This window comes from Sycon ciliatum, chromosome 4, assembly GCF_964019385.1.
Source record: "Sycon ciliatum chromosome 4, ocSycCili1.1, whole genome shotgun sequence".
NCBI classification, from domain to species: domain Eukaryota; kingdom Metazoa; phylum Porifera; class Calcarea; order Leucosolenida; family Sycettidae; genus Sycon; species Sycon ciliatum.
The window spans coordinates 4,869,128-4,893,983 of NC_088646.1; the positions used below are offsets into that span (position 1 = coordinate 4,869,128).

At 48.5% G+C, this 24,856-nt stretch overlaps 1 protein-coding gene across 1 annotated transcript in view; it reads left to right on the forward strand.

The window, feature by feature from the left end:
• Positions 1-24,856, forward strand: part of LOC135814051 (fibrillin-2-like) — a 25,845-nt gene continuing 989 nt past the window's right edge. Inside the window, exons 1-5 of the mRNA XM_065327106.1 lie at positions 1-485; positions 3,842-4,315; positions 5,792-5,924; positions 23,010-23,293; positions 23,622-24,338. Of these exons, the coding sequence (XP_065183178.1) occupies positions 416-485; positions 3,842-4,315; positions 5,792-5,924; positions 23,010-23,293; positions 23,622-24,338 (1,678 nt within the window). The 5' untranslated portion in view covers positions 1-415. The remainder of the gene's footprint in view (positions 486-3,841; positions 4,316-5,791; positions 5,925-23,009; positions 23,294-23,621; positions 24,339-24,856) is intronic.

Here is a 24,856-nt window from a genome sequence, read left to right on the forward strand (position 1 = left end):
CAGACGACGAGACCAAGGCCGAGAGAGTGAGAAATAAGGTCAATCCGTGCGAAAGCCTCGCGCCTCACGCATCTCAGTCTCACATCGTCGCTTTCAGACTGCGTCGGTGTTCCGCAGCTCAGGGCTTGGTGATCACTTCACTTCGTGTGCTGCGTGAATCCAGCGAGGCTCAAACTCTGGCTGTACGTTGCTAACCCGTTAGGTAGCTGGTTAGTTGTGCCTGTACTGGCCAGACTCTAGGTCGGATAGATAGCGCACTTGCACTGGCATCTACTAGCACTTGCTGCGCTTCGCTTGAAAAGGAGGCCCGTGGTGGAGCTGTCGTGACTCTACAGCACAATATCCTCGGGGTTTGGAGGAAAGTTGGAAAACACCCTAGGGGGAGCAACACGCGCCTTGCAAGGCCTCTGGCGTTATGGAGACCTGTGGAAGACCAGGAATAAGCTGTAGGAAATGGACGTTCTTCAGGCAACCATTTTCTCAAGGTAAGAAGACTAAGAGGAGTACAAACCGCTGAGATGGGAGAAATTCTTTTGCTTCAGACGTGCTCTCCAAAGATTTATCCCCTTCTCTTTCATTGGCGTCCTGTCTCGTACCATGCGACATTTTGCTAGCCTCCCGCAGAGGACACCCCGGAGAGTCAATCATGCCTGTCGCCGGAGTGCGCGTAACGTGCCTTGTCAAACTCTAGTCGATCTGTCATTGGCCTTGTCCCACGCTTCGGAGCGTGTCGCATTGGCGCTGATTGACGAGTGCATGGATGGCAGAGTGAATAGGAAAGAGAGGCTAGAAAAAAGGGAGGGCCATGCAGTCGGGCTGCACAGTTTGCTTGATGATAATTATGCTTGGGAAAGTCTGCTTCTTCTCACCTGTCCACAGACACTCCAAACAGGCCACAGTCTGGAAAGTTTTCCAGGAGGACAAGCGCCTTATGTGCTACTGGATATGTTCTCATAGCGGTAGTCTACCGTAGACCCTGCAGAACTGACTGCTTATGACTGATACTACTAGTCCATGGGCCGTTGGTGGGGTCATAGGTGTGGCGGAATCCACAGCTTCTAGATGACGTCGTGATCTGGCTTGACGGAACATGAGGCGAGATACAGACACATGTCAAAAGAGTCTGGATGGATATTATTATAAAAAAACCGTAGCATGAACTTCAACATTTGCTTTTTGGCCTGAGCCCCTTTTTGGGAGGCCATACACAGATTATCTGTGGCATTTCTTCAGCATTCAGTATTCCCCACTCCCAGACTCAGAGTCCCAGTCGCAGCCAATGTTCAAACAGGTAGTTAGAGCATACATGCACCTTGCGTACTCCAGCTAACAGCAACCCGATCTCGGCAGCGTGGGAATAACATTAGTTAGAAATGGCATGAACGAGAAATACCTCAGCTTTCAGCAATGGGTTGGTGCAAAGCATGCCTTGTACTACTCTGATCGAGACTAAACATTGATAGGTGACAGGAAACAAGGACAATGTATAATACATGTGGCTTTCAGGGCTCAAGGGAAGTGAAAATGCTATGAACATCAGCACAGCTGCATAGTCCCACAATCATCAGTCAGAAGTAACACTGTTAGTTGATCCAAATTGCGTAGGCTGGATGATGGACGCTATTATGATAATTATACAGTCCAATGCTGTAGACAGCAAGCTGTTTCGGCCATAAAGGCCTCATCAGTACAGCTACGAGCTAAATAGGCCGAGCTACCAGCCATGGTGCAAAGGAGGCACCACAGACATTAAGGTAGCTCGTCGCTCTAGCGCCAGAGTGCTCAAACTACAAAATGTAGCGGGCATTGCGCGATGCAGCAGCACTAGAGCAGCCTACTGAGTGTGCTCAACAAGGCGAAAGCCGAGGAGCGTGATACCCAATGCTGTAGACAGCAAGCTGTCCATGTTGTTGTGTGTATTATACAGTCCATGTTGTTGCTAAAGCAGGGTAGTAGTATATGTATGTGTTTGTGTTGCTGTTGTTTATGAGGAGTCACGGTGTATTCTGAGTATTCTCCATGTTCCTACTTCACTATAAGGAGCGCAAATTGATGCCGCCCTAGTTTTGCTGAAGTGGCATTAAGTTAATTGGTACCTTTCATTTAGTCCTGTCACACTAGCTTGTTCACGGCTATGAATCACCAAGACCATCAGTAACATTGTGGATCATGCAGAGCAGAGCACACAGTGCCATTGCTACCTCATATCCACCGTGGGTTTGATGATGGTGCACATGGAGTTCAGGGCATTAAACAGAAGGAGTTATCTTTGCATGGCTAAGCTAAGCAACTCGGATTTACAGTGATTGGTCGCAGGTGTTCTTGTTGCGCCACTAAAATGATTCCTCATGTAGCGTTGATCAGCCTTGCTGTTGTTGGCGTCATTGTGGTGATGTAGCATGCACTTCTCCACTGCACAAACAAGTGAAGTAGGTTTTGTGTATGCTACTATCTCGTGCAATGACTGTAACTCAATTTCCTCTATCATGGGTAGCTTAATATGTACATCAGCTGAATAGGAATTTACATGTACATCTACATGTACAAGCATTCTTGTTTCTTCTAGATTTTTAATGGGAGCATGCAGTCTTGTGGCAACAATGATGATTAGGCCCAGAAATCTGTTTTCCCCTGGAGAACTGAGGGCTGCTGGAGCAAGTGGATGATTTGATCCAAGCAAGCACAATAAGACCACCTGGCAGCCAGTCTGCTACTTGAAATGGTGATCATCAAAGTTGTACTGGGACAGTGGGTAAAACAGTGGGCAAGTGCTTGGAATGTGAATCAGTACCCTTGCAAAGCACTTGGCCAAATCGTATTAACATTAGGCCTGGTAACACAATTCAGGGAGCAGTGTGTGAACCAGTGGAGGAGTGCTGGCTTTGTAATGAATTGTACTTTCTACTCTTGCCTTAGCTGAGTGCCAGTGTGAGAGTGTGTGAGTGCAGAGGGAGTGAAAAGAATGTTGCGTAATAGTGGATACAGTGGTTCATTAGTACGTGATGTACTTCTAAAGTAGATCAGCAGCAGGCTTGGCAAGTGTATCCCTCACATGTACATTGATGCATGTACATGTACAGTGTCACACTGCCCACAGTGCCCACACTGGCACAGTGCAGTGCTGTACAGTGATACAGTGCTACATGCAATGCTGACGTGAGTTCATGAATCATCATCCTTTCAATCAGAGCAGCACCGGCGGAAGTGGTCACAGGCCTGCACGTGTGACCTAACCAGCAAGTGTGTCAGGAATAGTGCTGCTGTTCAAGTGATCCTGAATGCCATGCACCATCCCATCCTGTCCAGTATCCACACCACTAGGCTTCACTCCTCCATGTCATGTTGGCTACTTGCTGTATTTACAAATACAACGTTGTTTCTCCAACAAGCAACCTTGCAACACTGTAGCACGTGTCGGAGAAACTACCCAATTACTTCCGTTGAAATGTTCTTCACGATTACTGTGGAGTGTGATGGAATTTGTGGAATCACTCTGCATGGGTCAAAGTTCGAGGTTCTATGCCTTGTGTGGACTATGGTACTTGTGGAAGTGTCCTTGATTGGTTCAAGAACTCTCTGGCAGAATGTTTTGATGAATAGTGGTTTGGAAATTTGGGTTTCTGACAGAGCAACCCTTGGGGCATATCTCAGTTTTGCATCATTATTGCCCAATGTATGCGCATTGACGTGTGTCTACGTGCGATTTGGCTAGGAGTTTGACCGCATCAATTCAGCTAGGAGTGGGGGGGCATTGAACTCCTTGATTGTCTCAGGAGGCCATGCCAGCACATCATCCCCTGATAGCTCACGATTTCATGCCCCTGTTCTTTTGTGACTGCAGGCTTATCACGCATAGCTGAGGTTGGCAACCGGCCGGCAAGACTTCATCTTATCCCGTTCACACTGTGCACGGCATTGCTGTGGTGCTATGCTGATGCGTCAACATCCGCTCCCAGTATAAGCGTCGTCACCAACGGCAACCAATCCGTCAACACCGTCAAGCTCTGGGACCGAGCGTCCCTATTCTGCAAGAACTATCTGATCGAGTATGGCTACGATTTGTCTAGCCTGCCGCCAGAAAGCGGACCTTGCCACGTCAACTGGTATGACGGCAACAACAATCTACTCTGTGAAACGCTCAACGGGCGGTGTCACTGCAATGGTTCGCGTCGGATTGCAGTCTATGGCGGCATCGTGCTGGTGATCACGCGTGTCACGCAGGCAGCGAGCGGTGTCTATCGATGCCAGTATCCGTCAGCTACACCCGGCGCACACCACAGCAGCTACATGGAATTCAGAGTTGCAGTCGATGCCAGTAAGTTTTCCTTCGTTCGGTGTCTTGGCTCTTTTCTGTTCGAGGCAAGAACCAACCCAGTGATTGCCGGCATTGGAGCCAACGAGTGATGATCTATACAGTATTTTCTTTTCCCTGGTAGGAGTTTTGTGGATGATATTGGATGTGCCCCCCCCCCCCCCCACACACACACACAGACACACCGATTTGTGTGTTGCTCTTCTCAGCGGCCGCACTGCATGGTGGTGTGCCAGTAGTGATAAGCGTGTGTGTGTGTGTGTGTGTGTGTGTGTGTGTGTGTGTGTGTGTGTGTGCGTGCGCGCCTCTTAGAGCTCTCGCAGGGATCAGTCATATCGTAACATCTAGGCTGATCTGGAGTGCAGGCACGTAGCCATGCAGTCAAAAGAGGGTTCAACACATTCACCCGATAAATCACATGCAGGCATATAATATAACATGCCCAGACATGTACATGACTGTCTAAGAAAGTGGTTTTTGCTCAAGGCTGTCGGCGGAGAAAGGGGGTTCGTCCGCATCCTCTGAACCTCCTGGCTACAGGGCCTAGAGTGTGTCCATGATGCAAGCCTTGGTGAGTGAAACTTCAGACTGAATAGATTGTCACCGCATGACAGATTTCTCGCAAGGCTCTTGTACCGTATTTTCATGAAATATGGGCCAGTAATGCAATCCACTCAATATTAGCCTGATGGTCACATACCTTGGTTGCCCCTGTGGCGTGATACTTCATAGCCAGCAATCGCATGTCATCTCGTACATTGAAAGTCAACATAATTTTGCGAATCGACCTTTTTTTCAGGATCACTTTTCAACGAGGACGAAGCAAAGTCGGCCGAACGAAGCCTAGAGGAAGAAAATCACCCTCTCCACTTCACCATCACGATACTGACATAGATACGAGATGAAACAACTAAAAAATTCACAAGAAAACTGTACGACCATCATCGCGCTGACTTTGGTCTGACTTTGGTCTGAGAATTTCTATCACGATCAAAAATGTACGAGGAGCACTCAAAAATCAGCCACAGACGTACCTTTATCGCTCTCTACTCCTTTTTCAAGGCACAAAAGTCGACTCTACTTTCAAACCAGGAACCAGACATACCAGTGGTCCTTTTCAGCTGCTCCACGAGCGCAGGAAATGTTCACCAAGGGGCGCAGAGCAGCATCCATTCCAGAAAAATAGCTAAAATACGAGTGAGACTGCATGCCTGAGTACATGAGTACATGTATGAGTACATGCAGAAAATAGTCAATTTCAGCGTTTCTGCTCCAAACAGCAACTAGCTTCGACTAGAAACAAAGATTACACCAAAGGATCAAACAACAACCATTTTCTGCAGTTTTTTTGCAGATGGCTTCCTTGTGCTTGGCCCAGCACGCCAAAAATCACACCTCGGAGGAGTACAAAAATTACAACTCTCAGATGTCCTTGATTGCTGGCCATGATTATGTTGTTCCCATGTGTTATCACGGCAGAGACCAAGCATCTATCACTGTATGATAGTGGATCGGAGACAATAGTGCTCTCAAGCCAGAGGCAGTCCAGCAGTCACTTGATCCAGGAGCTGATATGCTGGTATAATGGCAACCCATCACCAACTGTGTTCTGGTTAGTCGCATTGAAATTCCATTACTTTCTATGTTGGGATACGGTCTTTAACTCTTCTCCCATTGCGGACTTTGTATCTACAATGACTAATGTGAGGGTTTGGGGGGGGGGGGGCATGAAGGTGGGAATTCCCCTTTTCCGAGTGCATGTCAGGGCATAGATTAACGGCCGGACATCGGACATTTTCCGGCCATTTTCGGCCACTGACCGGACGTTTTCAATTTCACCGGACATAGTATCCGGTCAAAAAAGGAAAAAAAGAGCAGCGACCTTTCGACCTTTTTATGCAGAGTTGGGCTTTCTTCGGCCGCTTCGTGCCAACTGCGACTTGCATATCGTACAACTAACACGTCTACACCGTAGCCTCAGGCGTAGACTTCACCATATTTACTTGATCCGCCTGTAGCAACGCGGTCGCGGTTGCTACAGTCAATTCACACTTTCGACCTTTGGTACATGGTGTCGACTTCGCACCTGAATCGATGGGTTGAACTGCAGTGCAGTTGTTCGCTCTTGAGAGGAAGATGTCATCTTTTTATTTTCACTCTTTCACTGACCAGGAATGAAGATAGTCTTTTAGAATGTCTTCTGGAAAGCGAAAGAGAGATTCAGAGGACTTGCCGCCGGGCCATTACCAGCAATTATATGACATCCCACAGAGTCCGAAATTCCGTACAATATTTGCGCATTTACTGCAGAGATTGATCTTGGAAGGAAGAAAATTGCTCTGAACTATGGCCATAATCGAAATGTAAGGCATCAAACCAGTGAACCACGCCAACAAGACAAACAGTTACACAACGAAAAAAACGAAAGTGAAAAACATTGAACAACCGATGCGATCTCAACTCCTAAGAATCATGATTTTCTTCTCCACTGAAAAGTATCTGTTACCTTGGTTATCTTGAGGAAATAGCAAGAATTGACCTTCTTCATGGTCATTTCTGAAGCTTCCTCCAAGTATTGTCAGCCAACAAACCACAGCATTGTCATCTGGCTAGTCTGATCTCTGTCCTCAAGAAGGACCAGTTCCAAAAGATTGCAGGTCCAGTGCGCTTTCTAGCTTCAAAGATCTAGGAAATCGCCTCATTCTGCACATTTCAAACATCTTCTCAATTCTTTCTGGCTTGACATTGAACAGCAAGAAGATGAAAAGCACTTCTTTCTCAGTTTTTCGTGTAAACTACCTCTCCAACCGCGTGGCTTTCTCTGAAGGCCATTTTGTAGGGGCTTTCCCATGGCCATGTGCTGGATGCATGCCATGTCCATGTACTGACATGACACGATGCATGCTGTCATGTACAAGAACGTAGCTACTCAGTGACTACACTACTCTAGTACTCTGTGGTGTAGAGTGACTGAGTCAGGGAGTCGAATTTTATGACTGCCTGTTGACAAATAGCAACTTGTTTTGTGTAAATTTCTAGGTGGTATGGTTTGAGGACAGCGTTTAGAGTGGCTGACAGCTTTGCCAGCTTGATACTTGGTTTCATTCTGCAGCTCACTGGTTTGAGAATACAGTGTTTTTGCGGCTTCTTCAACAGATATTGTGCACCATCATCAAGGTGGTTACCTGTTTGTGATGCAGCTTTAAATAAAAGTACAACAACAAACGCGACAGCCTACATTCAACAGCCACAGCCCATGACAACCAGAACAACAACAACAACAACAACAACAACAACAACAACAACAACAACAACAACAACAACAACAACAACAACAACAACAACAACAACAACAACAACAACAACAACAACAACAACAACAACAACAACAACAACAACAACAACAACAACAACAACAACAACAACAACAACAACAACAACAACAACAACAACAACAACAACAACAACAACAACGATTACAACAACAACAATAACACCAATTCTCGTTCCTCATATACTGGCACACACAGAGACATAGACAGCAATAGCGACAACACACAAATTAAAGGGTAGTTGGCCGCAGCCAGATGAGACACTTGCGCAGCTAGTGGGGAAGCACTAGCCATCGGTATTCGTTATGAAAAGATAGAATCTTGCGGCCTACGTATATTGAATGCCTTGAAAAACGCGTCAACATGTTGAAGGTATGACCAGCATCAGCCAAGGACTGATGGTCAAAACAAATAACAAAATACACTGTTATAATAAACACACGATCCTTGAAGGGTGGTGGCGTTCCTACGGTTGCGGAAAACTCGGCCTTTAGCCGAGTTTGACGCAAACAGTGAAATATACAAGTAATAATAAACAGAACTACAAGGACACATTATGTCACCATACCGTAAAAGTCCGTAAATAAGTACGTATTTACTTTTGAATTTAGTGACCACACCCGTACTAACTTTCGGGCGGGTACTGACTTTCGGGCATGAACTAACTTTCGGACCTGACTTGTGTGTAGTGGAGAAGTCATTTTCATGTCGATGTGCATGCTACGTGCTGCATGTGCGCACCGTACCGGTACTTATTTCGGGCAGTATGTTTATCGAGCTTGACTTGACTTCACCAGACAGAGCCAAAAGAATGAAGGGGGTATTCCTTTCGGGCAGGTACTTATTTACGGACTTTTACGGTAATGTCGGCTGCGTAACCAGTCACTCATCTGACATAAGAATTTTTGAAGCAGCTAGTTGTCTGAAAACTGGGCATGCTTCCAGTTTGTGTCGGTACTTTCAAACTCTGGTTGCAGCAGGTGAAAAGAGATTCTCGCAAACCTATTAAAATGCACGGTTGCAGGCAGCGGCGTACAAGAATAAAAAGAAACGGAAAGAAATAACAAGGGTGCTTCAACATTGACTGGGTTCGATCACTGAACACTAGACAAGAATGTCTTCAAAACAAAGGTAGAAGAAGAACTGGTCAGCCTCAAATGCTACCTCAAGGACACACAGCGTAGCCAAAAAGTAAAGAAAAAATGGAAAATGGTGAGCTGGAGGCGACTGTCGCCGACATCACTGAGCAGTGCAAATGGTATGGGCAGACAAAAACAAATTGACTGAGAAGACCTACACAGTTCTGAAAGAGATGTCAAGCATGAATGCCAAACCTACAAGTGAACCTGAAGGAGAGGAGGATGTGGGTGATGCCATCTTGGCTACCCTGGCCAAAGATTTCTCTGAGCTACGGCAGCACATACCTGCACAGGAAAACCAGCAGAAGCATAACGTAGAGCCTCATCATATCGTTGGGAAACGGGAACAGCAGCGCAACATGCAGAAATAGAAAGTGTGTGCTGAAGCTGCATTCTGGTTTACAAGAATGTTTGGGTCTCACTGCTAAATTACCTCGTACACATGGCCTGTGTAATTGCTTTAGCCTTTTCTCTGCTCTTTCCGGTTGCACGGATGTTTAGCTTGTACAAGTGCTTTCACTTACTCCCACCCACTCTCACCTCTCTTTCCGGGTATATACAGATATCATTGCTTTTTCTTCTATCTTTCACACTAGTAATGTACTGTGTCCGGACTTCGCTAAAGCTTAGATAAATATTGATACCTAAATCTATAACTTGCACTGCTTCCAGGAATACAATGCTGGTGATGCCATGCTTTACCTCCATTAACCGTCTGTGCCATTGTGCAAATTTGTATTCAGACAAATTAGTTTCATGCTACAATGCTTTCGTTGTGCTCTGCGGTAAGCTCATGATTAATCAATGCCCTTTTCTGTGGAAGAGACAAACTGCCGGGCTGCACGATCCCCTCCTGCCATAGATCCAGAGGAGTCCTGCAGGAACGTACATGGACTACGGCGAATCATAGGCTTGATGGTAACCAGGTAGTGAGCCCGTGGGCCTTGTCCATGTACGTTCATGAAAGCATCCCAACCTGGAGGAAAGAACTTCACAGGGAAATTCTTCGGTCCCAACCCCCTTTGTCCAGTTTCTGATTCGAAAGTCAGAAATAGACTATTTCACTTCTATTTTTTCACTGCACAGCAGTGCAAGCTCCATCAGCAGCCTCAAACATTCGTCATCTGAGAAAGGGCCCAACATTCCCCGAACCATCAAACGATCTACAGCAAACAAAAGGGAGATTTTCAAATTCATGCAAGAACTTGATACATTCAATAAATTCACCCAAATTGAAATGAAATCACCTGAGAGATCGTCACTGATATCTTCTTCATACTCCCAAGTTTGTAAAGGATAAAGTCTCTCCATTTCACAAGGTACTGTGTAGTGAGCTGGCCAGAATGTAATGATTACTGGAATGACAAGAGACTATAACATACAGCAGTGTGAATGTAGCACATCATGAAGGTGTGAGTACGACACATGCAGTGATGTGTAGAATGCAACATATGACAGCTAGGTGGTGTAAGAACAACGCAGTCACTATCACTACATCACTCCTTCTCCCAAACAAAAAGCCGGTGCCGGGGAAAGCAATAGAAGGAATTAAAAAAAAGAAGAAGAAGAGAGAACACAATATGAAGTTTTGAATCTCAAAGCACCCAATGGAGGAAGATAGGAACTCAACTTCAAAAAACACAAAAAGATGTCAAGTTGAACTTTCAGAGTGAGTATGATGCATTGTTGCAATAATCTTTTAGGATAAACTGTCTGCGTAGAGCCGTGCCTTCTCAGTAAATTTGATATGCCGTCCGGAGCGAGTGACTGAACCATCGACGAATGAGCGCTTGCCGGAAGCAGCTGGAGTGTGTTCCTTCGAAGCAGGCTGGCTTTCACGTGCAGATGAAGGTTGAGAGAGTGGCATGTTGTGGCATGGCGAGCCCGGAGGCAGATCCACAGACGGTAGACATGCCGAAACAGCACCTGGCACTGTAGACTGACCAATCCGAGCAGACTGTCCAGTTCCGGTTCTATCTGGTTCTGGCACTGAAGGCTGACCGATCCGAGGAGCCGCCTGTGCTGACGCTCGCTCAAGGTCCACCTCATGACGGCTGAAAGACGGGTTCGCTGACGACATGGGTGGAGAATCGTCCGGGCGATGCGGTGAAACAAACTCTCGTACATGCTGCCTATTCCTCAGTAGGTAGCGAGAGCCATCGGTCACTCCTACCTGACGGCCGAACTGGTTCACCACGGTCCATGACTGAGACTTGTCGCAGTACCCGTCCTGCACAGTGACTTTTGTGCCAGGCCGAAGCTCAGAAAGCATTCACGCCACGTCGGGAGTCGTGTTGTGCAGACATTTCAGCTTTTGCTTTCAGCTGGTGCTGGGGATTCACAACGGTGGGGTGGAGTTGTGCCGGGACTCTTGTACGCAGTGGTCGAGAGAACAAAGCTTCACTTGGTGATGTACCGAGCATTCTATGCCTCGAACATCGAATGTCAAACAACACTTGGTTAAGACGCCTCTGGAAAGGGAGATGTGGCTTAAGAGCAGACAGTCTCTCCCTTAACACTCGATGCAGACGCTCCACCATGCCATTCGAGCGGGCATACCTTGGGCTGGATCGTACATGTGTAATTGTAAGCCGGCTGAGAAATGAAGACATCTCCCCAGAGACAAACTGAGGGCCGTTGTCCGAAACTAAAGTCTCGGGAAGACCAAATGCAGAGAATACCTCATCAAGTTCATTGATGACGGAAGCTGAGGTTGTCGAGCGCATTATCTTCAGAATAGGGTACCTGGAGCCATAATCGACTATGGAGAGAATCGAGTACCCCTCAATGGATACGATGTCCACTGCCAGCTTTCTCCAGACGCCAACAACCTCAGTCGGTTGGAGCTCTTGCGCATTATTGGTACGTCTCCTCCAGCATTCAGAGCAGCGTTCCACGTATGTGCTTGCATCCTTAGTCATTCCTGGCCACCAGACTCTCTGGCGCAGGGTGTCTTGGAAGGCCTCTTTTCCAGGATGTCCTTCGTGTGCTAGGGTCATGATCGCTGTTCGTAAACCTTCAGGAATAACGAATCTGCCACCGAACATTAAGATGCCATCTACCACTGTCAGCTGATCACGGACGAGATAGTAGGGGTGCTCCGGTGGCAAAATGTCAAGCCACGAATCATACAGTACGCGTTGAATCACTTTGCTCACTACTGGATCATCTTGTGCAGCACAACGAATGTCTGCAATGCCTACTGGAGCGGCTTCCAAAACTAGGCCAACATATTCATGGAGAGAACGCGATTCGGCTGGAGAAGCATCAGTAGACGCTACCGGGGCTCTGGAAAGTGCATCAGTACAGAAGAGCTCCTTCCCTGGAACATGCTTGAGGGAGTAATCGTACGGCATGAGCGCGACTAACCAGCGCTGCAATCGAGGCGGCACATCGTCAAATGCCTACTGCACAATCGGTATGAGAGGTTTGTGATCAGTGTACACCTGTACATGACGACCCAGAACATACTGGCGAAAACGGGTCAGTGCAAACACTATGCCGAGCATCTCGCGCTCCATCTGCGAATATCGGGACTCTGTGTCCGTGAGCGTGCGGCTGGCGCATGTAATGGGCAGCCATTGTCCAGCCTTGCTTTGCTGCCACAGAATAGCTCCCAGACCAGAAGGTGAGGCATCGGAGCTGATTGCTGTCGGTACGTTTACATCCGGCTGGAAATATGCAAGTGTTTGCAATGAAGAGACTACAGCTTGCTTAGCTGTGGAGAACGCTTTGAGAAGATCATCGTTCACAGTGAATGGTTCACGCTTCATCAGCTGGCGTAACGGCTCTGTGGCTTCAGTCAGGCGAGGAACAAACTTTCCTAAGTATGTGACCATACCCAAGAAGCGGTGTGCATCCGCTACAGTCTTTGGGGCGGCCATGTCGGCGATAGCGCTTAGCTTGCTGCTGTCCAGCTGAACTCCATCTCTGGTCAACGTGTGGCCCAGGTACTTGACCTGGTCTTTGCCGATGTGACACTTGGCCCAGTTCAGCTTGAGGTTTGCTGCCTTCAGGCGTTCCAAGACACTCGCCAGGCGAGCATCATGCTCAACTTGATTCCTTCCGAAAATCAATATGTCATCTATGTAGACAACAACACCCGGCAGGCCAACTAGAATATCCGACACCACTCGCTGAAAGATTTCGGGGGCGCATGAAATACCAAACGGCAGTCTCTTGAATCGATACGATCCACAGTGTGAAGCAAACGTTGTAAACGATCGTGATTCTTCCTCCAGTAACAGCTGGTGGAATCCCGATTCGGCATCCAACACTGAGAATACTTGTGCTCCTGCTAACTCGCTGGTTATTTCGTCTACTGTTGGGAGAGAATGGCGTTCTCTAATGATGGACTTATTCAGCTGTCTATAATCCACACTTAGCATCCCCCCACCTCACAACAGAGCAACCGAGTTTTGCATTAAGCTGGGAGTGCCGATTCGAGCAACTGGTATAATGGCTCGCAGCTGAGCCAGCAAATGACTCCGCTTGGAGCAGGCGAATGACTCCGCATGGAGCCGGCAAATGACTCCGCATGGAGCCGGCAAATGACTCCGCATGGAGCCGGCAAATGACTCCGCATGGAGCCGGCAAATGACTCCGCATGGAGCAGGCGAATGACTCCGCATGGAGCTGGCAAATGACTCCGCATGGAGCCGGCGAATGACTCCGCATGGAGCCGGCAATTGACTCCGCATGGAGCCAGCGAATGACTCCGCATGGAGCCGCCGAATTACTCCGCATGGAGCTGCCAATTACTCCGCATGGAGCCGCCGAATGACTCCGCATGGAGCCGCCAATGCCTCCGCATGGAGCCGCCAATGACTCTGAATAGAGCCGCCAAATGCTAGATATATAGAGATGCATAACCAGTTGAGAGCATATATTCTCATGGACTATACAGATACCGTCATGTGTGCGCCAGAAACATGAGTTGAGCTAGTGGGTGGGAGGGTGGGAAGGAAATTGTTTCGGGAACACCTGTTCCGCAAGTTGCACGCTCGAAAGTCCAAACAGCAATGACATGAAAGAGACATTGTACAGGATATTGAAGGGCGCGTGCCCACGTGACTCGCGCATGCGTGCAGGTTGGGCCAGCTCGCTGGGCTGGCTGCTAACTCGCGTTAGCATGCTAACGCTCATTTAGCATCCCCCCACCTCACAACAGAGCAACCGAGTTTTGCATTAAGCTGGGAGTGCCGATTCGAGCAACTGGTATAATGGCTCGCAGCTGAGCCAGCAAATGACTCCGCTTGGAGCAGGCGAATGACTCCGCATGGAGCCGGCAAATGACTCCGCATGGAGCCGGCAAATGACTCCGCATGGAGCCGGCAAATGACTCCGCATGGAGCCGGCAAATGACTCCGCATGGAGCAGGCGAATGACTCCGCATGGAGCTGGCAAATGACTCCGCATGGAGCCGGCGAATGACTCCGCATGGAGCCGGCAATTGACTCCGCATGGAGCCAGCGAATGACTCCGCATGGAGCCGCCGAATTACTCCGCATGGAGCTGCCAATTACTCCGCATGGAGCCGCCGAATGACTCCGCATGGAGCCGCCAATGCCTCCGCATGGAGCCGCCAATGACTCTGAATAGAGCCGCCAAATGCTAGATATATAGAGATGCATAACCAGTTGAGAGCATATATTCCATAAATCGGCACTCCCAGAGCGGATCACAAAGTGCAGCTACCTGTGATATTTGTAAGCAGTGCAAGCTCGGTAACGATTGACTAACAGGAACTCGATATCATGGGCTGAGGCCATTGCCACAGCCACCCATGCTTTGGCTGCTGGTGGCCTCTGAATGTTACTCGGGCAGACATGGCTTTCCACCTTCCCGCCTCTCTGAATATCGAGTCCGGCAGCTGATTCGAAACGAGTGGCCGGTGTATGACGCCAGGCCATAGCCACAACTGATGAGCAAGATTTTCGCAGTTGCTGCAAAGCCGATCGATTGGCATCTGCTGCTGGTGCCGCTAGCTTCTCCAGGTGCTGCCACAATTGCAAACCACTCTTTGCGATTGGCTGGTCTGCTTGATTGACTGTCCATTGCCCTATCCCCGGTTGCAATTGTTTGCGCACCAGCCAAGTGCACCACTTGCATCAGTGAATAGCAGCAAGTTGGGGGACGGCGTCCACTTAGGGTGTAGGAAGAAGGACCGGCCGTTCTACTATTCCAGGAGCTAAGGCCATCAGCGAAGGTATTTGAGGCACTCTTCGGAGAGCTTGATCAGGTAATACGGCTGCCGATACCAGTTGGGAAGTGACCACAATCTGCAATGTGCGTCCTGGGACTATCACTCTTGTAGCAAACGAGAGCTTTCCCAAAAGATACTCGAGTTGACATTGGGTAGTTGAAGCTGTGTTGAGAGTGGCCCGTAGGAGGTCGTGAAGCTTGGCAAGTTCGTCCATCGGCAGACTGATGTGAGCGCGCGGGTGTCCAGGATGACGCCGATAAACGTCAGGACGTGGGCTGGACCCTCCACTTTTGCTGACGCCAGAGAAACACCGAGGTATGTAAACGCACGGCGCCGAGTAGCGAGTTGCTGGCGAGCTAACACAGGTCCAGAGCATACATCGAGGAAGCACTTTTGCTGACGCCAGAGAAACACCGAGGTATGTAAAACGCACGGCGCCGAGTAGCGAGTTGCTGGCGAGCTAACACAAGTCCAGAGCATGCATTGAGACAGAAACGTTAGTCGAGGTATTTCCCGTAATGGGAAGATGCCAATAACGTCAGGAATTGAGCTGGACCCTCCACTTTTGCTGGGGCCAGAGAAACACCGAGGTATGTAAACGCTCGGAGCAGAATAGCGAGTTGCTGGCGAGGTAACACAAGTCCAGAGCGTGCATTGAGGAAGTAACATTAATTGAGGTATTCCCCGTAATGCAACAGGCGTGGGAGTGCGAACTGCCCGCACACAATCCATTCACTGGCGGATGCGACAGAGTTCCATATAGCTGGCCTGGAGCGTAGTACAGTCTGAAGGGCAGGACGCTCTCATAACGGTATTGATCCTGCCAGCGGTTCAACAAGGGCCACTCCTCCGGGCAGACGGGAATTCGGCAGAATGCACTTTTAACATTGAGCTTAGCAAGATACAGCGGGGCGAGCAATTGTCTAATCATGTTTGCAGCATTGTCATCTTGACATTGTGGAGAGACACGGTCTGCTGGAATGTAATCGTTGACACTTCGACCCTCCAGGCTTTACAAAGGGTGTGTCGTGTGTAACTTCCCGTTCGTCTAGGAACCGCATCTACGCCGGAACAGCACAGAGGCGAGAAAGGGGGTGAAGAACACGGGCCAGCTGTTTCAAGCCTGCTGCAAGAAACGGATCGGCCAGCTGTTTCAAGCCTGCTGCAAGAAACGGATCGTTGCGCAGAAATATAATCTGGGTTAGCATGTGACCGTGTTAAATTCAATGGATCCCAGTTAGTTGAGTGGTTGCCGATGAAATCTACCACAACCCCACAATTACGACCATGTGCAACATACCTCCGGAGCATAGGATCAGGATGTGAGTCCAGTAATTTTGAGAAGTGAGAAACTGAGTGCTTACACAGTTACTGATGAGGCCTTACACTTTGCCCTGGGATGCTCCTGTCGGCACTGGAGGTAGCACTGCCTGAGCTGACGCACTGCCTGAGCTGACGCGTGCAAGCGCCGTACTCGTAGTAGCGGTACGTGATGCGGTACGTGCGGTACGTGATGCGGATCTGTACTGGTGAGTAGGACGAAATGCGCACGGAAATGCTGGCGAGTGCACTGAGCTGCACTGCTGGCAGGCGGGTCGTGCTGTTCCAGTACACCGCGAGGCGCAGTTGCCACAAGTTGATATTGATAACCTGGCTTTGGAGATTTATTTTAGTTTCCATTGCTATCAGGTTCGGCTTAATTCCCTCTGTGCTGCGCTGATGAGTCCACAAAGGACGAAACAGTTGTCCGCAGATTGAGTATTGATAACGTCCAGTTTCTAGGTGGCAAAAGCTGGCGATTGGCCGCGACGATCGTGGCCAAATACGTCCACAGGCACTCGTGAAACGCGGTGAGGAACAGTGGAACACAGACCATTCATGAACACTGTCCAGGTCTCAACTCAAGTGCTACCGTCATGCAGCCTACGAAGCGCAGTTCTGGGTTCGGATTCAAATAAATGCTAGTACGCCAGAAGAGCAACATATGAGGGGCTACGGAGTTGGAACGTCGCCGGAGCTGGACTGACTGCAACTGTATCGGGCAGCAGGAAATCGAAGTCCACGAACTCGCCTCTCTGGACGCGATCGAGAAGGGCCCGTATAGGACAGTCAGGTTCACCTGCTGTTGGTGCTGCATGCGCATATGGCGGTCGTCACTGCACCGGGCTCCCAGTAGGGTCCGGCCTGCTGGCGGCGAGCGGCGATACGGATCCAAGTAGAGCGAGGAGAAGCTGGGTGGCGTTGGTGACGGCAGTGGACAACTCCCGTTGTTACTTCCAACAGAAAATCAAAGTCCACGAACTCGCCTCTCTGGATACGAATTACGATCGTCAGGCTCGCGCCTGCTGTTGCAGTGGTGGTGCTACGTGGCGGCCGTCGCTGCGTTCGCAGTAGGCGGGCGGCGGAGCCAGGTAGAGCGAGGCGATCCGGAGAGGCTGGACGCCGGTTGGTGACGACGACATTGTTTCAAGGCACAAACAAGGGTCGCTGAGATCGCGTGGAGGTACTTCATTTCAGGAAACCTGATGATGGCGCAAGCTAAAAAACCACAGTCGACGTTCCACTGTAGACGACGACATTGTTTCAGGCACCGACAGGCACCAACAGGCGTCAATGAAGTCTGAATTGAAACGCAGAGATGAAGGAAATTGTTTCGGGAACACCTGTTCCGCAAGTTGCACGCTCGAAAGTCCAAACAGCAATGACATGAAAGAGACATTGTACAGGATATTGAAGGGCGCGTGCCCACGTGACTCGCGCATGCGTGCAGGTTGGGCCAGCTCGCTGGGCTGGCTGCTAACTCGCGTTAGCATGCTAACGCTCATATAACCGGAGTGTACCGTTAGACTTACGGACAGGCACAACAGGCGAGACCCAAGGCGATGCCTCCTTCACGGGCTCAATGATGTCAGCCTTAGCCAGGCGTGCCAACTCCTTTTCTATGTCGGCTTTGGCGCTAAATGGAGGGCGGCGAGCTGGTTGGGCTACCGGTCTAGCGCTCTTGTCCACAGTGATAGAAACTGGAGCAGTTTCAACAAGACGTGCTGTATCCGCCATGTGTGCATTCACAAGCAGTTCCAATTGTGAGATGACATCTTGTCCAAACAATACAGAACGCTTGCCAGCCGGTACAACGAAACATTCACAGAGAATGGTGTTGTCTCCTACAGCAATATCGACGTCCGCCATGCCAAGAGTCTTCACTTCGCCACCGTTGTATGCTCGAAGTATGCGGTCACTTGAGCGGGTAGGCTGCACCACATCATCCGTGAGAATGGTGCGTGTTGCTCCGGTGTCAAGCAATCCCTCACATGGCTTGCCATTCACCATCAGTGTCATGGTGAACTGGCCTCTGGCTGCCTTATCGCTGCATGCGAAAATAGAATCATACACCACTTGTGCAGTGTCACTGTCTTCCTCCGCATCTACTGCATTGGCTTTGTTAGGCTTGCGTGAGAGACAAACCGCTTCGAAATGGCCAACTTTCCTGCAGCTGTTGCAACGGACATGTGCTGCTGGGCAGAACTGCTTTCCATTGGCATGCATTCGACCACAGTACTTGCAGCCAGGACCTTTCGTCATTTTCCTCTTGAGCTGGTGCTTGGGTTCACTGCCTGACACAGCCGCTGTGGTCTCTGGCTTCACACATGCTGCTACACTAGGTCCTGGTTCACTGTTGTACAAGTTGGAGTCCAAAAGTGATGCTTCCATTGCAACTGCCTTCGAGAGAGCGTCCGCCAAAGTCAGCTTAGGCTCCTTCAATAGTTCGCGCCTCGAGTCTTGCGACCTCAATCCAGCAATTAACTGGTCGCGGACTTGAGTATTGACTACCGTGTCAACATCTGTCGATGCGAAACTACACAGTTCCACTTTCTCTCTCAGCCGACTCATGAAGGTTGAAACCGATTCGTCCGGCAGCTGCCTAATCTGACGAAACTTGTGCCGCTCTGACGTCGCATTGATGGACGGTCGAAAATGGCAACGAAGTGACTCAGTGAGGGCTTTGTAAGTGTCTCCCGGGTTATCGTCAGTTGCATCGTCTGGAACGGGAACGACTAAACCTTTGACGATCCTCCTGACATTGAGACCGGCGAGATTCAAGAAAAGGCACTTCTTTTCTCCTGGGTCCGTCACTTGGCAGATCTTCATATAATCATCGACATCTTCTAGCCAGAGATTGAAGTCTGCGCCCGTATCTCCACCATAGCCAGGAGAAAATTCTTTCGGAGGTCGTCCCTTTGCCATAGCGTCAAGTTGCTTGAGCTGTTCACTGCGCCAGTGTAGTGAGCTGGCCAGAATGTAATGATTACTGGAATGACAAGAGACTATAACATACAGCAGTGTGAATGTAGCACATCATGAAGGTGTGAGTACGACACATGCAGTGATGTGTAGAATGCAACATATGACAGCTAGGTGGTGTAAGAACAACGCAGTCACTATCACTACAGTAAGATCGGGCGCCGAAGAACACCTCGCCGAAGAACACCCAGGCTGGAAAACCGGCAAAATTTAAGAACAGTCCAGGCTAGAATTATCAGATTTAAGAACACTTTTAAAATTTGGAATTTCCACATGAGTGCAGTATGTGTAAACAGTAACTGCTACATCATAGTACATGTACAGTCATTCCCATTTACGACACCCACTAGTTTAGAAGTACTACATAATAAGTCATTGCACTACACGTATATGTACATGTACATGACAAACGTCATGACGTCACTCGACTCGCAGCGCGCGTGTGAATAAGAACGGTCTGGCTAGAATCAAAAATTTAAGAACTTTCCTAGGCTGCGCTCGAGCCCCTGCGTTCTTCGGCGCCCGATCTTACTGTACAACTGCACGCTGCCACCCTAAAGCAACAAAATTCACAGTGCAACGAACAGCTTAATTGTGTCGACCTTACGACCTAATTTATTACAATAAAATAAACGTACCTTCTTTCCCACTGTCGATCCGGTAAGAAGCAGCGAAAACTTCAGGCCCCTAAGACTGCTTGAATTTTCTCCGCAGCGGACTGCTACTAAAAACATCAGCTTGGCATAAAGACCAGGCTCATTCTCTCTATGAGATACCTAGCGTAAATGAGAGCCTTCTCGCCGCCAGCCACAACAATAACAACAACAAAAATCACCTCCACCGAAAAAGACATGCAGTACGAGAGTTGTGTGTACAGCGTGAGTTCAAAAAATCCTTTTTCATTGAGATCACATAAAAACCTTCACGCTCGATCGCGCGAGCTCAGCACCAGCAGTGACGTTTGGGTGGAAATATTTTATTTGAAAAACTTTTGTTAGGCGCGATGTCGCTGATTGCTGGTGATGAAAAAGTCCGTGGTGTGAAGGCCGCTACTTGCGATAAGTGGATCTCGGACAATGATGCAGAGCTGACTTCTTCCGCCTGGCTGATTTATGACCGGCAGAAGAACGATCGGCTGTTAGCAGAATGTTTGAAGTGTTCCGTGTGCATCAAGTTTGTAGACAGAGTCCGCAGTTGTAAAAACTTCAGCGAGGCTCAGTTTCATAACCGGGTCCAAGAACCTGAGAACATCAGCGTTCAAGGATCATGCTGGAACGGAGATGCATAAACGAGCAATGAATATTTTCCGCAGGCAAGAGTGTCCCGCTCGAAATGCCCTCGAATTCGCTCCAATTGCGAAGGCACTGTGCGAGATGGACGATGGTGCTGCCGCTATTGCACGACGCAAATTCGAAGGTCAAGGAGCATATCGCGTTCGCAAAATTCTTGACTGCAACGCTTTCTTGTACATACATTTGTCGTCAGTAAAATAGTTCAGTTTCTAATACTAATAAATTGGCGAATTTTACATAGTAATGTGTGAGATACGTCCACATAATGAGTCATTGTGAATATACTTCAGTACTACTAAAAAAAAAGAAGAAACACCCTGAAAATGTGTTGTGGAACATGTCCGGGCATGTCCGGACAGATTTCAAAACGGAAGGACATTTGTCCGAGCTCAAGTAAATGAAATCCTTAAGCTATGCCCTGCATGTACAGTCGACCTACCCCTATAACGATATTTGCATCAGACCAAGAAATATTGTTATAAGGGTAATATTGTAAGGGTATTGGTTCATTTCATACATGTACGTCATAATGCATGGATTTTGTTCTTCTTTTGCACTCTTCATGGTATAAAAAGCTGACGTAAATGCGCATTATATACACAGCAAGGTACTCACTGGTGCCCCCATTGTATTTCAACATGTCCCAGCGACTTATCAAGTGAAGCTTGCCCTACCTGGATAGTGGGCTCTGTATATTCCCTGCTAGATATTGTTATAAAATGGAAAATGTCGATTGGTCAGCCCATTTTATATCGTTATTGGGGTAATTTCGTTATAGCAATATGTTATAGAGGTAAGCCATTGTATACAAAAGTCAATGGAGTGATTTGGTTTGGCAGAAATACCGTGTATTCTCTATTATAAGCGCCGTGCTTCTATTTTTTCAACACCCCTCTACCCTGTGCTTATATTGGAGACCGCGCTTATATTGGAGACCGTGCTTATATTTTTTCAACCAATACATCCATACAGAGCAAGAAGAAATACATGCTAGATATCATGCATGCAGCATTGATTTCCACCAGGACCGTGCTAATAATAGAGACTGTGCTTATAATGTTTCGAAAGGGGATCACAGTGTGCTAGTATTAGAGACTGTGCTAGTAATGGAGACCTGTGCTTATAATAGAGAATATACGGTATATCGTTTAAGGGTAATATCGTTAACCCTTTGCCGGTCTAACTCAATGTATGTGAGGGGTGGTCACGCAAATACATGTACACACAACCAGCAATAACTCAAGAACCATTTGATGTTGGTATGGGTAAACCATATATTTTCAATATCTGTATGCCTGAACGCTTCCAGAAAATTCAAATATGACCCGGTCCAGGCAAGGATAGGGCCCATGGTAGCCCTTCAAGCTAAGAGAAAATACAATTGCGAATGAAATACACGAATATCACAGCACGAAGGGCATACCAAGTTCGTGATGGAGCTGAAGTCGTACGATAAACAATCAGGTAAGGGCTACGCCTTTACAAGAAATGTAGGCTCTCTACAATACCGCCATTGAACACCAACACCTCGCCATCGACGATACGCCAGCAGCAGCAATTCCCATTCCACGATATCGCAGTTTCGGTTTGTTCATCTCAACACTGCTCGCGTCAGATTCACTCTCGCTCAGATGAGTACTCAGGCGCGAGCTTACGCATGCCGTGATTCTCACGGCCAGGCGCATCAGCTGATCGCACCTGACGAGTCCTTGTGACAGTCGCTGTCGCCGTGTCGGCAGCAAGAAGGCTTCCTCTCTGTTTGGAGAATTTTGTTTCTTCATTCGTGGACGATATATTTTTGAACTGGCAGGACTCAACGGAGCTCTTTTTCTCAACAAACTACACTGCAAAACCTCCCAGGAGATCCAGCCTCGACTGGTGATGTTACTGCTCTCAGAACGCTTGTCAAACACGGCCCCAAGAGATGCACTCGCATTCTTGAAATGCGCGCATGGCGGATGGTCGTCTTTTCCAATTTCAACAAACTTCAGTCGATCGATACGGCAAAAATTTGTATGGTAAGTATGGTTGTTTTGCACATCGTCAGAAAGCCTTGGACCTCAGCTGCGAGTAGAGCGCCATTTTAGCTGTCTCCTAGCAACAAGACCCCAAAAAAATTAGGGCCAAACGTACCGATACTATAGTATCGGTACGCTTATGGTAGACCGGTAAAGGGTTAAAGAGGTTATCGTTATAAGGGTAGGTCGACTGTACATGTACTTCACAAAACATGTATTGAATGCTGACTCATGCAGATATGGTATTGTACATGTTGTTCTGGGTGTGTGTACACATTAGGGCTTTCAAGTGACATTTTAGCATATACATGCATCTTCTAACTAAATACCGACAGGAACAAGATCCTGCGATGTTGATCAATTTCAGTCATGGGTTATCATGGTACCGTTCTGCTGTGGCATTCTTCAGGACAAAAGACGGCACCGAGCAAGATAACCTTGATCCGGCAGAGCTGGGAGACAGAGCGCAGAACATTTCCTTCCCCAATCTGGCAGCAGAGACTCGTGCGGTGGTTTCAATGCGGCTGAGATCACGCAAGGATATGTCCAAGCTGGAAATCCGGATCCGTGACTTCAGTGAGGGTACACTGCAATCCGCCCGCAGCTTGGCTGGCCTGTACAAGTGTCACATCACTAATGAACAGGACTCCAAGGCCAAGACGTTCAGAGTGCTGTGGAATCTACCAGAAGAAGGTAAATAGTTCAAACACAAGTGGAAACCATTTACATGTAGGAAAAGAAAGCAATAAATATCTGTGCTTGGAAAACATTACCGTATTTCCCCGATTGTAAGTCGCACCTTTTTACACTAAAATTCAGGGTAAAAAAGGGGGTGCGACTTACAATCGAGCATGACTTACTACTGAAGTGAATATATCGCAACAATATTGCTCAAACCTGAAAATGGGGGTGCGACTTATAATCGAGTGTGACTTATAATCGGGGAAATACGGTACCTACTTTATTTCAGTGGCCCAACTTCCATTCTGTGGGATGTTCTTCTTGGTCAATACATGCACAGGCGTTAGCAGCGAGGGAGCATCCCAGGCACCGCAGGCGTGTGCGTATGTCGATGTGGGTGGACTTTGTCACGAAACTGCCGGGCGTTTCAGGCACGATCCAACCAGCGGCAACATCATCGATTGCCACAACATGACGGAACAGTGCAGCAATGGGCGCACATGCCTGGCGGTGTTCAAGGCAACGGAGGTGGACGGCATGTGCAAGTACGTGCAGACCATCGGACGCTGTCACAGTCTGCAGGTGGAGGAGTGCTCTAGAGCGTGCACGGCCAGCCGCACGTCGCAGCACAACTCCACCGTGCAGTGCTGCTGCCACGGGCACATGTGTAACTACGACGTCCACTTGCCCACCACGTGCCTGCTGAACCGTGAGGTGCATCACTGCAACCGCACGCCCGGCTATCTGTGGAACGCAACTTCATCACAGTGCGAAGATATCAACGAGTGTCAGAGAAGATTCCCGCTTGAGCACATGTACCTGCAGGTATGCCCGGACACCATGCAGTGTAGGAACACGATTGGATCATTTGAATGCGTGTGTCAGGAAGGCTACACCACTCCTAGCAGCAGTATCACCAGCGGTGTTGCTATGCTCAGGAGCAATGTCCCCAGCGTGGCACCGCCGTGTGTTGACGTGAATGAGTGTGCACTGGGCCAGCATGACTGTCAGCCTACGCAGACTTGCAGCAACACACCAGGAGGCTACATGTGTACTGGTAAGGAATCTGCACACACAGGAGCGACTAGCTAGTCAACACACAGCGTCACAAGTTACTACTGCATTGCGTAGACTAGTTTGCGTGTCTTACCACCAGACTGCGCATCTAGAAACACGTAGTTGAGTGTGCATAGAGAGCCTAGTGATTTGTGATAGGTCCCTATTAATGTAGTTTGCTTGACAGCATGTTACGAGATGAAGGACACACTGTGTTCGGAAACAGTGCTCCTTACTACAACCTGCACTGTAATATAGTGCAGTAAAACATGTCAAGGTTACCTATTGGACAAGGCGATCACCTGTCCAAGAAGTCTACTGCAACGAAGACCAAGGGATGCGGTTTCCAGTCAAATGACCCTGGATAAGGAGACCACCTGGTAACAGAGACCACGTTTTGAAGGTCCCTTGAGTGATCGTCTTAGACCAGTTTCACTGCATTAGTCCAATGTCACGAGTCTTGGCAATGGAGCACCACAAGCTGGCACAACTGTATGCAGATCATGTACATGTACATGC